The following is a 17,009-nucleotide window of genomic DNA, read 5'->3' as shown; positions in this document are numbered from 1 at the left end:
GACCGCCCGTATCCCGGCGACGGCGTGGGGGGGGGGGGGGGGGCGTGTCGGACGGTCACGTGGGGACCTCAGATCACGTGATCGGCCCAGTCACGTGGCGGCGGCTCCTCCTCCGTGACTGAAGCGAGAGGCGGTGGCGCATTGAGCTTCGGGTGGAGCTGGCGGCGGTGCGGCGATGGGTAGTGAGTATGGCTGGGTGGGTGCAGCCTGACACGGGGGCGACTGGCACCGCCTCAGGCTGGGCGTGTGCACCCTGCGGTCGGCAGTGCAGGCAGCAGCAGCAGCCCCAATGAGTCGGAGCCTGCAGCCAGGCACAAGTTACTGTCATACCCCCCCCCCCCACCAAACTTCTCCCCTCGTTGGTGATTGCAGAGTCTGTGTTGGGATTAATGCAAATAGTTCACTGATTCACTCTGTGCTTTATAACACCAGTGACTTTTCTTAATTGTAGATAGGGTGCCCTGTCTCTTGCATCGCTCCCATTGCCAAATAATTACTTTTGGAGCCAAGTAACGCAGTGTAGAAACAAGTCCTTCGGCCCATCGACCGCACACTTCTACCAAGTTCTCTGCAATCCCAGACACAAGAGACTGCAGAAACTGGGATCTGGAGCAACTCGTGTTCTGCTGGATAAACGCGGCATCTGTGGGCGTGGAAGCTCTGCATCAGAATCGGTCTCTTTATTCCTTTCCATAGATGCTTCCTGACCTGCTGAGTTTCTCCAGCGCTGTGTGTGTGTTAATCCGGATCGGGTGCGGAATTTCAACCCTAAACACACTAATCCCATTTTATTTCCCACGGCATTCCTATCAGATCCTCCCACGATGGGGGCAACTTCAAGTAGCGAATTAATCTAACAACATGCATGATTTTTTTTTAAAATTGAAGAATACAGAAATAGACACTTGTACTGCATCTATAGAACAGTCGCATAAAACATTTATATTAGTGTAAATCAAATATGCATGGGTTTGTCGCTTTCGGGCATCTGCAGTGCTCTGCATGGAACTTGTTAACTTTCGATTGAAGGCCATTCTAGCCAAGTCGCTTGTTTTCAGAATCATAACACTGTGACAGTGTTAAATTAGCACAGAGATTTATATCTTGCAAACTGGCGCGTAAAGGATTTGTTCTGTTTTAACTTTTATAATTGATACTTAGTTTGACTGTTAACATGTTATCATCTCAGACGTTCAGAGCAGAGTTTTTAATCGTTATATTTCTAGTAAAAGCACTAGCTTAAGCCGTGCTTTCCTTCTGTTACTCCTCAGTTCATTGAGGGTTTGTAATGGTGAAACGGCCAGGCCATGAGACGGAGACTCAAGGGGCTGCCAGTGTTTGTTTTCTGATCCATTCCTTTTGATGCCTGCTCCTTTGGTGTTCCCATCCATGATTTAAAATTCTTTCAATTGTCTTTTCCTTTTTAGAACATAAAACATTCCAGTCCTTTCAGCCCATGATGTTATGCCAGCCTTTTAATCTGTTTTAAGATCAATCTTTGTTGGCGTGGCCTAGTGGGCATGGCATCAGACTAGTAACCTGAAGGTCACTGGTGTTTGTGTCCTTGAGCAAGGCACTTAATTACACATTGCTCTGCGATGTCACTGGTGCCAAGTTGCATGGGTCCTAGTGCCCTTCCCTTGGACAACATCGGTGGTGTGGAGAGGGGAAGGCCTGCAGCTTGGGCAACTGCCGGTCTCCCATACAACCCTGGCCAGGCCTGCGCCCTGGAAACTCCAGGCGCAGATCCATGGTCTCTCGAGACCGACGGATGCCACCACAAGATCAATCTGACCCTCCCACCCAGGTAACCTGCCATTTTGCTTTCATCTGTGTTCCCATCTAAGTATTATCAAAGTATCTGCCTCCACTGCAACCCCTGGCAGCGTGTTCCACACGCCCACCACTCTGTGTAAACAAAAAAACTACCTCTGCCTCCCTGCCCCCACTATACTTGCCTCCAATCATGTTAAAGTTATGCCTTATATTAGCCAATTCCCTTCTGGGAAACATTTGTTCTCCATGTAATGCCCCTTATCATCTGGTACATTTCTATCAAGTTACCTCTCACCCTCCTTTGCTGCAGAGTGAAAAGCCCTCGATCGCTCAACCTATCCTTATAAGCTATGCTCTCTGATCTGAAGGTCCACCTATTTCCCATAATGAGGTGACCAGAACAGAACACAATATTCCAGATGTGGTCTGACCAGTGTTTTATAGAGCTGTAATATTACCTCACAGCTCTTGAACTCAGAGCCCTACTAATGAAGGCCAACACACCATCTATCTTCTTAAAGCTGAGTGGCAACTTTGAGCGAACCATAGATATGGATCCCAAGGGCCACACTGCAAAATATCACGACATTAACCCTGTACTCAGTTTCACATTCAACCTTCCAAAAGTGTATCACTTCACAGGTCATGAGGGTGGGGGAGGAAAAAGACACCCATCACCACCACCTTCTGGTTCCCCTTTCTTCCATGGTCCACTGTCCTCTCCTATTAGGTTCCTCCTCCTCCTCCTGCCTATCTCGTCCCAGCTCCTCACATCATTCCCCTGGTCTCACCTATCACCCGCCATCAGAAGCAGAAAACTGCCCTGAAGAACCGGGTAACCTCGGCTGTCATTGACACTCTGATAGTGTTCTTCATTGAATCTAAGTGATGTTTGGAGAATGTGCTGTATTTCAAGGTATAGGCACCTACATAGAGCTTTTAATTTTAATTTGTTTGAAATGAATATTCTTGTCTATTGCAGTTAAATTTTTAGAAGTCATTAAGCCGTTTTGTGCTGTTCTACCTGAAATCCAAAAGCCAGAAAGAAAGGTAAAAATAATTTTAGTTTATGTCCTTATAAATCTGATGATAATATCCACTTTGATTTCAAATGAATATGCACACTGTGCTCTAGACTATTTCAACCGTTGGTTTATCACTGGGAAAATAAATTTCTCCGGAGTTCTTCCTGTCTAGTTATTCTGCTGTTCTTTATCTTCTGCCTCTACAGACAGATTAAGTTATATTTGTCGTGATGCTAATGTTTTGAATCAGAATCAGGTTTATTATGACTGTCTTGTATAACGTGAAAAATGGTGTTTTGCAGCTGTAGTGCAAAGACATAAAAGTACTACAAATGACAAAACAAATAGTGAAAAAAGCAGTGACGTGGTGTTCATGGCCCTTTGAAGGTGGAGGGGAAGTAGCTGTTTGTGAAACACTGAGTGTGGGTCATCAGGCTCCTTTTTCACTTACTGCCCTGTCTCAGATTAGTGTGGTCTAAGCAGGGTTTTATAGAGTTGCAACATTATCTCATTCATTGCTCATGAACTCAATGTGTATGTACTAGTTGAGCAGCAAGGAAGGAGGAAATGACTTGGAATGCAGGGAAATATGTGCATTTTTCTTTAAGTTCAAATTTATTACCTTAGGTAAAAAAAATAGCTGGGGCATAAATGCCATGAAAATTTACCATAGCACAAGTGATAGTTAGAAAAGGTGAGAAATTAGTAAATGTTGATATAGAGGGATGACAGGGAGTGCAGAAAGTCAATGTGCAACTTTTGACTGACTTGGAGAAGCGATGGCTGTTATTTGTTGAAGTCAACAGAATATAATGTTTGAGGGACTTGGAAATCAGTCGCAGTCTATCCTTCTTGATTACGCTGCATTTATATTCTTATCAACTGATCTCCTATTCCAATTAGAATGTTAATCCTATTACCACTCTGCTGATTTACGGATGCATACCAGATACTTAATTAAAAATTCATACATGTCTGCTCTTAGTAATTAGAATGCTGCTACTGTGTCTGGCATCTGGTTGGTCTGTTAGGGACATTCTGAAACTGCAGGCTACCTGAAAAATGGGTCATTAGCTAAATTTTATAGGACGTTTCCATGGCTTGGCACTAGATCTAGTTTGCAGTTCCCCATGTAATACACGGTTATTCCTTGTATTGTTCAAAGGTATTTAAGAAGGCGTGCATGACTGCAAGTTCAACATGTTGTACGGTTAAAAGCCCGTGGAAATTTTCTCTGAGGGGCTCCATCTTTGCTATATTCAGCACAAAAGTTACAGACTTTTAAAGTGTATTACTCGCCAGGTCTGACTGACAATAAATTCAGGCATAATTTACTCAATTCATCTAAAATGTTCACTACACAAAAGCCATTTGGAAATTAATTGATTACACGCAGTAGCCATTTTATTAGATGTACCTGTTGGTTAATGCAAATATCTAATCAGCCAATTATGTGGCATCAATTCAATGCATAAAAGCATGCAGACGTGGTCAAGAGGTTCAGTTCTTGTTCAGACCAAACATCAGAAAGGGGAAGAAATGTGATCTAAGTGATTTTGACCTTAGAATGATTGTTGGTGCCAGATGGGGTGGTTTGAGTATTTCAGAAAATGCTGATCTCCTACGATTTTCACACACGAAGTCTTTAGAGTTTACATCACGGCTGATCCTTTCTTCCCCTCCTCAGCCCCACTCCCTGGCCTTCTTGTAACCTCACGAACTGATCCATCTCCACCTTGAATACACTCAACGACTTGGCCTCAACAGCTACCTGTGGTAACAAATTCTACAAATTCACCACCCTCAAGCTAAAGAAATTTCTTTGCATCTCTGCTTTAAATGGACGCCCCTCTATCCTGAAGCTGTGCCCTCTTGTCCTAGACTCCCCCACCATGAAAAATATCCTTCCCACATCTACTCTGCCTAGGTCTTTCAACATTCAAAAGGTTTCAATGAGATCCCCCTCTCATCCTTCTAAATTCCAGCGAGTACAGGGCCAGAGCCATCAAATGTTCCTCATAAAATAACCCTTTCATTCCCTGAATCTTGAGAACCTCCTCTGAACCCTCTCCAATGCCAGCCCACGTCTTTTTTTGATGGGGAGCCCAAAATTGTTCACAGTACTCAAGCGGAGCCCTCACCAGTATCTTATAAATCCTCAGCATCACATCCTTGCTCTTGTATTCTAGACCTCTTGAAATGAATGCTAACATGGCATTTACCTTCCTCACTACTGACTCAATCTGCAAGTTAACCTTTAGGATGTTCTACACAAGGTCTTCCAAGTCCATTTGCATCTCAGATTTTTGGATTTTCTCCCTGTTTAGAAAATAGTCTGCACATTTATTTCTGCTACCAAAGTGCATGACCATGCATCTTCCAACATTGTATTTCAGTTGCTACTTTCTTGCCCATTCTCCTAATCTGTCTTAGTCCTTCTGCATTCTACTCATTTCCTCCACCACTACCTGTCCCTCCACCAATCTTCATATCATCTGCAAACTTGTCAACAAAGCCATCTATTCCATCATCTAAGTCATTTATATACAGCATAAAAAAGTGGTCCCAACACCAACCCTTGCGGAACACCACTAGTCACTGGCAGTCAACCAGAAAAGGGTCCTTTTATTCCCACTCACAGCCTCCTACCAATCAACCAATGCTCTAACCATGTTAGTAACTTGCCTGTAATACCATGGGCCTTAACTTGGTAAGCAGCCTCGTGTGTGGCACCTTGTTAAAGGCCTTCTGAAAATCCAAATATACAACATCCACTTCATCCCCTTTATCTATACTTCTTGTAATCTCCTCGAAGAATTTCAACAGGTACATCAGGCAAGATTTTCCCTTAAGGAAATCATGCTGACTTTGTCCTATCTTGTCCTATATCATCAAATACTCCATGACAATTGACTCCCAACATCTTCCCAACCACTGAGGTCAGGCTAGCTGGTCTATAATTACTTTTCTGCTGCCTCTCAAAGTGTGGAGTGACACTTGCAATTTTCCAGTCCTCTGGAACCATGCCAGAGTACAATGATTCTTGAAGGATCGTTTCTAATGCCTCTATAATCTCTGCCACTGCCTCTTTCAGAACCCTAGGGTGCAGTTCATCTGATCCAGACACACACACTCACCCCTTGAAAAAGCTTTTCCATCCACCTTGATAATGATTGCTAGCTTGCTTTCATATTTTATCGTTTCCCTCCTAATGACTGTTTTAGTTGATTTCTGTAGGTTTTTAAAAGCTTCCCAATCTTGTATTTTCTAATTTTTGCTTTGTTGTTTGCCTTCCCTTTTGCTTTTACATTAGCTTTGACTTCCCTTGTCGGCCAAAGTTGTATTATTTTGCCTTGGTTTTTGGAATATATCTATCCTACAGCTTCTTCATTTTCCCAGAAAGTCAAGCCATTGCTGCTTTGCTGTCATTTCTGCCAGCATCTGCTTCCAAATAAACACACATTAGAACCGTGGTGTGCAGAAGAACATCTCTGAGCATACAACATGACAAAGCTTGAAGTGGAAGGGCTACAGCAGTAGAAGACCTCATCTTTATTAGGTAAGCTCCTATGACTAATTAAGTGGTCACTGAGTACATGCTCTTTCTCTCTCGACTTTTAACTCTGCTTTCTGACAAGAAATGCAAGTGTTCATGCAAGAACATTGAACAATACAGCACAGTTCAGGCCCTTCAGCCCATGATGTCATGACGAGCTTTTTTACCTACTTTTAGATCCATCTAACTCTTCCCTCCTACATAGCCCTGCATTTTTCTTTCATCCATGTGCCTACCTTAGAGTTTCCTAATTGTCCCTAATGTATCTACCTCTACCACCGTGCCTGGCAGCGAGTTCCATGCATACACCACTCTCAGTGTATATTTTAAAAAATGCCTCTGACATCCCCCTTATACTTTCCTCCAATCACTTTAAAATAATGCCCTCTGGTATTAGCCATCTCTGCCCTGGGAACTGGCTAATATACTATAAGAAGCTTTGGCTGAAGGCTGTCTGTTGAAGGTTGAAGGCATAATGTGTCTGCACTGATTTTGTTCCTCTGTAGTCAACTAAAAGAACATGGCAAATGAATCACTTGATCGAAAACGATTAGGAACTAATAGTACTTTTTATAGTACTTGCAGAGGTATTGGTAGTGTTCTGATTTGTTCTGTATTTCATTTAAATACATAAATTGTTACTCAGTTAAATGGTACTTTGTCTCTTTTTATTAACCATTTAATTATTTCCTGATAACTTTGCAATTATATGATGGGTCCTGGACAGGTCCTGTGAGATAGTGGCACCCATGAATTTAACTTTTACTGACACTCTCAACCTCTGATCCTCTGATGAGTACTGGCTCCTGGACCTAGATTTAAAACGTGCAAAAACAGAAATACTGTATATTTAAAAAAAAGTGTAGTGTCCAAATATTCAATGTCCATTTTGGCAGAGGGGAAGAAGCTGTTCCTGAATCGCTGAGTGTGTGCCTTCAGGCTTCTGTATCTCCTACTTGATGGTAACAGTGAGAAAAGGGCATGCCCTGGGTGCTGGAAGTCCTTAATAATGGACACTGCCTTTCTGAGACACTGCTCCATGAAGATGTCCTGGGTACTTTGTAAGCTAGTGCCCAAGATGGAGCTGACTAGATTTACAACCTTCTGCAGCTTCTTTCAGTCCTGTGCAGTAGCCCCTCCATACCAGACAGTGATGCAGCCTGTCAGAATGCTCTTCATGGTACAACTAAAGAAGTTTCTTAGTGTATTTGTTGACATGCCAAATTTCTTCAAACTCCTAATAAAGTATAACTGCTGTCTTGCCTTTATGCCTACATCAATATGTTGAAACCAGGTTAGATCCTCAGAGATCTTAACTCCCAGGAACTTGAAGCTGCTCACTCTGTCCATTTCTGATCCCTCTATGAGGATTGGTATGTGTTCCTTCGTCTTACCCTCCCTGAAGTCCACAATTAGCTCTTTCGTCTTACTGACGTTGAGCGCCAGGTTGTTGCTGCGGCACCACTCCACTAGTTGGCATATCTCACTCCTGTACGCCCTCTCGTCACCACCTGAGATTCTACCAACAATGGTTGTATTGTCAGCAAATTTATAGATGGTATTTGAGCTATGCCTAGCCACACGGTCACGAGTATATAGAGAGTAAAACAGTGGGCAAGCACACATCCCTGAGGTGCCCCAGTGTTGTTCGTTAGCGAGGAGAATATCTTATCACCAATCTGCACAGATTGTGGTCTTCTAGTTAGGAAGTCAAGAATCCAGTTGCAGAGTGAGGTACAGAGGCCCAGGTTCTGCAAATACTCAGTCAGGATTGTGGGAATGACTGTATTAAATGCTGAGCTATAATCAATCAACAGCATCCTGACGTAGGTGTTTGTGTTGTCCAGGTGGTCTAAAGCCATGTGGAGAGTCATTGAGATTGCATCTGCCGTTGACCTATTGTGGCGATAGGCAAATTGCAATGGGTCCAGGTCCTTGCTGAGGCAGGAGTTCATCTAGTCATAACCAACCTCTCAAAGCGTTTCATCACTATCGATGTGAGTGCTACTGGACAATAGTCATTAAGGCAGCCCACATTATTCTTCTTAGGCACTGGTATAATTGTTGACTTTTTGAAGCAAGTGGGAACTTCCGCCCATAGCAGTGAGAGGTTGAAAATGTCCTTGAATACTCCCGCTAGTTGGTTGGCACAGGTTTTCAGAGCATTACCAGTTACTCCATTGGGACCTTTCACGTTGCAAGGGTTCACTCTCTTTAAAGGCAGCCTAACATCAGCCTCTGAGACAGAGATCAGAGTCATCAGGCGCAGCAGGGATCTTCACAGCTGTAGTTGTGTTTTCCCTTTCAAAGCGTGCATTGAAGGCATTGAGTTCATCTGGTAGTGAAGCATCAGTGCCATTCATGCTATTGGGTTTCACTTTGTAGGAAGTAATGCCTTGCAGACCCTGCCAGATTTCCCATGCATCCGATGTCGCCTCCAACCTCATTCAAAATTGTCTCTTTGCCCTTGAAATAGCCCTCCACAAATCATGCCTGGTTTCAAGTTCCTGGGAGTTAAGATCTCTGAGGATCTAACCTGGTTCCAACATATTGATGTAGTCATAAAGGCAAGACAGCAGTTATACTTTATTAGGAGTTTGAAGAAATTTGGCATGTCAACAAATACACTAAGAAACTTCTTTAGTTGTACCATGAAGAGCATTCTGACAGGCTGCATCACTGTCTGGTATGGAGGGGCTACTGCACAGGACCGAAAGAAGCTGCAGAAGGTTGTAAATCTAGTCAGCTCCATCTTGGGCACTAGCTTACAAAGTACCCAGGACATCTTCATGGAGCAGTGTCTCAGAAAGGCAGTGTCCATTATTAAGGACTTCCAGCACCCAGGGCATGCCCTTTTCTCACTGTTACCATCAAGTAGGAGATACAGAAGCCTGAAGGCACACACTCAGCGATTCAGGAACAGCTTCTCCCCCTCTGCCAAAATGGACATTGAATATTTGGACACTACACTTTTTTTTTAATATATAGTATTTCTGTTTTTGCACGTTTTTAATCTATTTAATATACATGATTGATTTACTTGTTTATTACTATTTTATTTATTATTTCTCTCCCTGCTAAATTATGTATTACATTGAACTGCTGCTGCTATGCTAACAAATTTTATGTCACATGCCGGTGATAATAAACCTAATTCTGATTCTGACTGCAGGGGCGAGAGGTTGGAAATATCCATGAATACACCAGCTATTGGTCAGCATTGGTCTTCAGTACTTGGCCAGGTTCTCCATTCTGGCTGGATGTTTTCTTCAGAGTCACTCTCTCGAAGGCAACCCGCATGTCAACTTCAAATAACGAGACCAAAAGATCATCGGGAGATATGGGGGTGCACAATGGTTCCTCCTTGTTCTGGTGGTCAGAGTGAGCAAAGAAGGCATTGAGCGAAGCTCTGCTGTCTCCTGTGTTGCAAAATTTAACTTTGTAGGAGGTTATAGGATATAGTAGTGATTTCCCCCAGCGATCAAAAGGCAGGCAGCCGGTGCTCACCTTGGATGTTTCAATCTCCCTCATTGCTTTAATCGCTGAACAGTGGAAGGGTTAATCAGTGAAATGGGGCATCAGCTCATGTCCCAAAGCTGTCCTGTAGCCTTTTTGGCACTGTGTTCCTGCACACTGCCTCTGTCTCCCGGAATTCTTTCAGCGACTGCAGAATGCTGAAACACCCAAACAGGCTCCATCAGTTCCAGAATCACATTCAAGTTGAAAAACAAATGTAAGTCATAAAAGAAGTGAAGTATATGGTTTCATGATCTGTCCGGAAGATGTTGACCAAAGGAGTGTTGTACGCAGGCACCATCTTGACCGGAAATGTTGTGATTGTAATAAGTAATGTCACATTGAACCAAAGCAAAATTTTTTAGCAGTAGAATTTTATATAAATGTTCTTAATAAGATTATTGCTTGGATAATATAAATCTAATATAAGTTTGTCCTGGCTCAACTAATTTTAACTCTGGCTTAAATAATTTTTTGGGAAATGTTGAAAGCTGACTTTCATTGAGAATTAGTTTTAGCTAGAGTATTGAAGATTATTTATTTTAACAGATCTGTTTATTTGCATAGATCCAGTTCAGAGAGAAAGTATTGTGGACGGCTATTACACTCTTCATATTCCTAGTATGTTGCCAGGTGAGTAGGTTTTAAAATTCAAGTGTGTTTTCTTGAGTCACAGGTGATGCTTGAAACATTTTTGCATCTTGTTTGTAGATCCCATTGTTCGGCATCATGTCTTCAGACTCTGCAGATCCATTCTATTGGATGAGGGTTATACTGGCATCAAACAGAGGTTGGTCTTAATACAGTAAGCTTAGTATATGGTTTGCATGAATTACATTGCTAAAGTAGGAGTTCCCAACATGGGGTCCACAGATCCCTTGCTGAATGGTTTTGGTCTGTAGCACAAAAAGGAACACTGGCCAAAAGTGAAAAATATTGTCATAAGTGTTGTCAAAAATGAGCTGTGAATTTAAATTAAATGTTTATTAGGTATTCTACTAAAAGACACAGTGCTTCATAAAGGTGTCATATCACTCATATTCCCATGTTTCCCAAAGTCCGTTTGGCCCATTAGGTCCGTGTTAGCTCTTGAGCAATTCTATTCCCACAGTAATTTTGCCAACAACCTGGACTCGCCCAAAGTGGTCAATTAACCCAGCACGTCTTTGGGATGTGGGAGGGATCCTGAGCAGCTGCAGGAAGCTTTAGAGGGGTTGCAGCGTAGATTTGCTGGGACGCTGCCTGGATTAGAGAGTGTATCTTATGAGGATAGGCTGAGCGAGCTGGGGCTTTTTCTCTTCGGAGCTGAAGAGGATGAGAGGGGTGTAAGATGGTAAGAGGCATAGATGAGTGGATAGTGAAAGACTCCTTCCTGGGAGGAAGTGGCTAATACGAAGGGTGTAATTTTAAGGTGATTGGAGAAGAGTATATTGGCGTTGTTAAGGATTTGTTTTACGCACAGAGTGGTGGATATGTGGAATGCCCTGTCAAGGGTAGTGGTAGAGGCAGATACATAAGGGATATTTGAGACTCTTAGATAGGCATATGGATGAAAGGAAAATGGAGGGCTATGTGGAAGGGTGGCATTAGATTGTTCTTGGAGTAAGTTAAAATGTCAGCATGACATCAGGAACCGAAGGGTCTGTACTGTGAAGCCCAAACAATCACAGGGAGAACGTGCAAACTCCACACGGGTCGGGATTGGACTCTGGTCTCTGAACTGTGAGCAGCTGCTTTAATAGCTGTGCCACTCACTCATCACTGAAGTGTGCTACTGTTGATGGAGAAAGTTATACCAGTATATCTACATATGACTGGTAATCTGCATTAGTTTGCAAACTTACACTGGTGAAGATTATTGTGTTGATAAAAAAAAAAAGAACTATACACAGATAGTGTCATTATCCATTTAACTAGTACTGTTAAAATCCATAAGACATTAGTGCAGAATTTAGCCATTTGGCCCATTGAGTCTGCTATTTCATCATGGCTGATTTATTCTCCCTCTCAACCCCATTCTCTTACCTTCTCCCCGTAATGTTTAACACCCTTATTAATTAAGAACTGATTAATCTCCAATTTAAATATACTCGATGACTTCTCCACAGTGAATTCCACAGATTCACCACACTCTGGCAAAAGAAATTCTTCATTTCTGTTCTGAAGGGACAACCACCCGATCTGAGACTGTGCCCTCTGGTCCAAGACTCACCCACGATAGGAAACATCCACTCTAGGCCTTTTGATATTGGGTAGGTTTCCATGACATTCCCCCTCATTCTTCTAAACTCCAGTGAGTACAAGCCCAGAGCCATTAAACGCTCCTCATATATTAACCCTTTCATTTTTGGGATCATTCTCATAAGCCTCCTCTTGACCCTCTAATACCATCTCATCACTCTTCGATAGGGGTGCCAAAACTGCTGACTATACTCCAAGTGCTGTCTGACCAATGCCTCACAGAGCCTCGGCATTACATCCTTCCTATTATGTTCTAGTCCTCTCGAAATGAACGTTAACATTGCATTTGCCAAGTCAGTGAGAAGTGCTTTAGCTTTAGAGTTTTAGATTTTGGGATACAGCACTGGAACAGGCCCAAGGATCCTGTGCTGGTCACTTGCACTCTTGTGACCAGTTATCCTACTAACTGGTATGTGTTAACATAGATACATAGAAAACTTACAGCACAATAAAGGCCCTTCGGCCCACAATGCTGTGCTGAGCATGTTGTTTGGAATATGGGAGGAAAGCAGGCCACCGGGAGGAAACCCACGTGGTCATGGGGGCGAGTGTACAGACTCCTTACAGAAAGTGGCGGGAATTGATCCCGGGTCACTTGTGCTGTAACAGCGCTATGCTAACCGCTACGCTACCATGCTGCCCCTTTAACTTTGTGTTAGAGCTGATTTGCGCTGTATCCTTATGCCTCTCACCCACTTGCAGGAACCTTAATGGAACTCGGTATCTCTCCCATTGTAACCTCTGGTCTAATTATGCAGTTGCTTGCCGGAGCAAAAATCATTGAAGTCGGTGACACACCTAAGGATCGAGCACTCTTCAACGGTGCTCAAAAATGTGAGTTGTGAGTTAGTTTTGTTATTTAGAGTTGCAGCGCAGTAACAGTCACGTGCAGGACAGCGCCACAGTGATCACATACAGTGATCCGTGATGCCTCAGAAAATACTTTCTATTGTGCATTGATTTTAATTTTGCCCCTTTCGTGTCCTCTAGTTTTCAGCTCTCCCACCCTAGGAAAAAGATCGTGACCATTTACCATATCTCTACCCCCCCCCCCGCCCCCTTGATTTTATAGATCTCTGTCAGGAAAAGGTAATTAGCTACAGTCCACCGTCACTGCAGAAACAGAATCAGGTTTAATATCACAGGCATATGCCATTTGTTATATTTGTAGCAGGACTTGTGTGTATCCAGGACAAAGAAGCAAGCAAAACAAGATCATTGCCAAAACACCCCCCACTCCGCACATTGCTTTTTCCAAATAGCTCTCTTCTGGAAAGGACCATAGGGCTATTAAAGCAAAAACTTCACACCATAAAGATTCTTTGCCCAGGCAGTTAATCTGATCAACCATGCTAGTTAACCACACCCCCCACCAGTCTTTACCTCCTTCTCTGAACTGTACTGTAAACACTTCACAACTTTTTATAATACCGTTTACATTGAAAATACAGTCGGCCCTCCTTATCTGCGAATTCCGCATGCGTGAATTCAATCAACCGCGAATTGTGAAAACCCGGAAGTGCTCTTCCCTCAAGTGTTGTTCAAGTTTGTACAGACTGTTTTTTCTTGTCATTATTCCCAAAACAATGCGGTTTAACAACCATTTTACATAGCATTTACATTGTGTTAGGCATTATAAGTAATCTGGAGATGATTTAAAGTATTCGGGAGGATGTGTGTGGGCTATTGTGCATTGGAATAAAAAAAATCGTAAGTTCTCTTACTAAGTAAGTCGGAACAGGTACGTCCGGTGTTATTTAGCGTCAGTTGGTCAAATGTTTGTCTTAGTATGTAGTATATATTTTGCTTTTCTATGCATATAAAACACTTAAGAACGTATGTTTCAGCGCCGGGCTCAGGAACAGAAGTTGTTGTGACTCGGAACAGATCGCTCCTAAGTGCACTCTCCACTGTGCCGGGTTGATGTGGGGGATCAAAAACCCAAAACCCAATAATTAAACCACTGCGTTGCTTAGTAATAATTGTAGTTTTAATCGAGGCAGAGCCTTTCTCACTTTATCCTTTAAAATTGTTCAGTTCATTGATTGACGTAGCCTAACCTCTTTCTGATCGCTTTATTATTCCGCTTTATTTTCAATCGCGACCATGATTATTTTCGTGAACAGAAACACTGCGCATTCAGACCTCTGGCGCCAGGTCCTAATGTCCACCGCACTGAGACAGGTTAAATAAGGTCTGGGGTTCCGCTGGGTTCTAAGATCCACTGCATTGAGACAGGTTGAATAAGGGACTTGAGCATCCGTGAATTTTGGTATCCGTGAGGGGTCCTGGAACCAATCCCCTGCAGATAAGGAGGGCCAACTGTACTGGTATTTATGCACATTTATTCCATATCTTTACTTCTAACATTCTTAGATAATTCTTTATAATTGTTGAATTGTTTTTTGTTGCATGTCCTGCCAACACAGCACAGTCAGTCCTTGGTAAGGTCACGCTTCGGGCTCCCTCGCTGCAGGGGAGATAAAATCCATCTCTCCTTACAGCTCAACCCCTTCAGTAATGTTCTCATGAATCAAGTGTGAATTCAATGTGAACTTTGTGAAATTTCTCTTGAAAAGGATGAAGTATCTTGAGGCATTGATTTTGCATGTTTTTATACTCTCTGCAGTGTTTGGGATGATCATCACCATCGGTCAGGCCATTGTGTATGTAATGACTGGCATGTATGGAGACCCAGCAGAAATGGGAGCTGGCATCTGTCTGCTCATCATTATACAGGTCAGTGCTTCAAGCCGCACACAAATACTCAATGGGGCATTCAACAGGAGTGAACGTGAAGAAGCAATTGGTTCAGTATTGTGACATGTACCATGATAAAGTGAAAAACTTGTCTTGCGTACTGTTCATACTGATCAGATTGTTACTCAGTGCATTGAGGTAGTATCATTATACAATGCATTGAGTGCATTGAGATAAAAACTATTTCACAATAAAATGTTACATATTTAGTTTCTGGTGCAGACTAATGGTTGAGGTGTACTCAGTGGAACAGATTGTAAATGAAACTTTAGACTACAGGAAAGAGGCAAGAAGTTGCTTACTTGGAGCAAACTCAGTAGAGGATAGGTTAGAGTTCTGGGTGAGTTACTCTGGGTTTCCAGCATCTATAGGATCCCTTGTTTTTATTAATAATTTCTTATTTATGTTATTTCCTATAGCAATAAATGATTTCATTAGACCAGACTTAATAGAAAGGTTAGAAGGGAGTTGAGAAAAACCAACTTCTCCAGAGGTTAATGAGGTGCTGGGACTTCATTTGGAAGTGTGGTAGAAGTAGAATGACTTCACATTGCAAGGGCTCTTGGGGAAGCACTGGATGTACGTGATTAACAATGTTGTGGGCCAAGAACTGAGTAGTGACATTATGTGTTTTTTTTGACCAACACACACAATGGCCAAATGGCTGCTGTGCTCCACTGGTTATCAGCTTATTATAATAATACTTCATTGATCCCGAGTGGGAAATTACTTTGTTTCAGCAGCAACACTTAAAAACACACTTGGCTAAGATCCAGATTCATTTATCACGTATACCTTGAAAATCACTCTGAAATGTGTCATATGCATCATTTGCGAGGGGAAGGACGTATGGGCGGTGTGCTGATTTGTACCCCTACACCTGTCTCTTCCATTGTCTTGAACAGTTTGATAGTTGACCCATGAAACCTTGAAGGAACAGCTTGCCTCAAGCCACAGAGCGGTATTCTAGATAACCTTTTGATTCACCCGACAGTTCTGATGTGCTGAATTAAGTTCAGTGGCCGCACATGGACTTGTAACAATGTACTCTGTTGCTAGCTCTTCCTGATGTCAGTGGGACAACTTTGCCTTTTATCACTGTTTTTGATGTGTTTGTATTTAAAAGCACAATGGGACCAAAAAACGGTACTTGTGGCTTGCTCGATGTGAGTTTGTGTCATAGAGTCCTGGAGCGCTACGGCACAGAAACAGGCCATTTGGCCCATCTAGTCCATGGCAAATTGTTATTCAGCCTAGTTCCATTGACCATATCCCTGTCATCCGTCGTGGCTATCCCTCAAGGTGGAGGGTGATGGTCTTCGTTCCATTGATCTATTCGTGGGCTGTCAAGTGGCTTATTAGTCCAATTTTGGTTTTGAAAGTCCTTCCGCATTCAGGACAGGTAGTTCCAGATGGCAGATCGGGCTGGCTTTTGCTGCCTCCCTTTCCATTTTCTTCTAATTCTGCACATCTGTTGGCTTCAAAAGTTGCTGTTCCTTCTCGGATGATGATTTGCCAGAGTTTCCTGTCCTTGGCGTCGGTTTCCCAATTGTTGATGTCGATCTTACATTTCTTCATGTTGGCTTTTAAGACATCTTTGAATCTCTTCTGTTGTCCGCCTCTTTTACGTTTGCCTTCTTTAAGCTGGGAGTAGAAGATCCATGTACTTATCCAAACTTCTCTTAAATGTTGCAATCAAAATCGCAGCAAGTTTAAGTTGTGTGGCTGTACTACAGGAAGGTACTTGACAGGTGTAAATGTGAATACTCCCTGTAACTGCAGAGTAACCGTTCTGACTGTACAACCTGATTAACATCACACCGCTCAGACTGGAGTTCTGAATCCGTATCAAATCTGTTACTTTGCTGTAAAGTCAGTTTTCTCTGCCAGTTTAGTCAAGCTCTAAACTGATTTGTTTAGAGCAGGGGTTCCCAACGTTTTTTATGCCTCGGACCAACACCATTAAGCAATCGACCCCAGGTGGGAACCCCAACCTGGACAAATTCAGCAAGTCACACAGCATCAATAGAATAGCCTGAGCAGTTGACAATGAAAGATGGTATTTTTCTTCTCTGTTGATGCACAGTGTATCTGCAATTTGGACACTCACAAACCTTTGGAATAAATCACAAGCA

General features: G+C 42.7%; 1 protein-coding gene across 10 annotated transcripts in view; it reads left to right on the top strand.

The window, feature by feature from the left end:
- Positions 1–56: 56 nt before the first annotated feature.
- The window catches only part of LOC132403704 (protein transport protein Sec61 subunit alpha), a 36,236-nt gene continuing 19,283 nt past the window's right edge, over positions 57–17,009 (top strand). For 2 of the 10 annotated variants that reach the window (XM_059987297.1, XM_059987296.1), the window contains exons 1-6: positions 57–182; positions 2,759–2,826; positions 10,441–10,506; positions 10,585–10,663; positions 12,817–12,948; positions 14,744–14,853. In XM_059987297.1, the coding sequence (XP_059843280.1) occupies positions 176–182; positions 2,759–2,826; positions 10,441–10,506; positions 10,585–10,663; positions 12,817–12,948; positions 14,744–14,853 (462 nt within the window). In that variant the 5' untranslated portion in view covers positions 57–175. Of the gene's footprint in view, positions 183–2,758; positions 2,827–6,183; positions 6,361–9,329; positions 10,507–10,584; positions 10,664–12,816; positions 12,949–14,743; positions 14,854–17,009 lie in introns of those variants that run through there. The other 8 variants (XM_059987289.1, XM_059987292.1, XM_059987291.1 and 5 more) reach the window with 8 other exon arrangements.

Source organism: Hypanus sabinus, chromosome 13, assembly GCF_030144855.1.
Source record: "Hypanus sabinus isolate sHypSab1 chromosome 13, sHypSab1.hap1, whole genome shotgun sequence".
In the NCBI taxonomy this organism is placed as follows: Eukaryota; Metazoa; Chordata; class Chondrichthyes; order Myliobatiformes; family Dasyatidae; genus Hypanus; species Hypanus sabinus.
The sequence above is the reverse complement of the archived record's forward strand: the minus strand, read 5'-3'. Positions and strand labels throughout refer to the sequence as shown.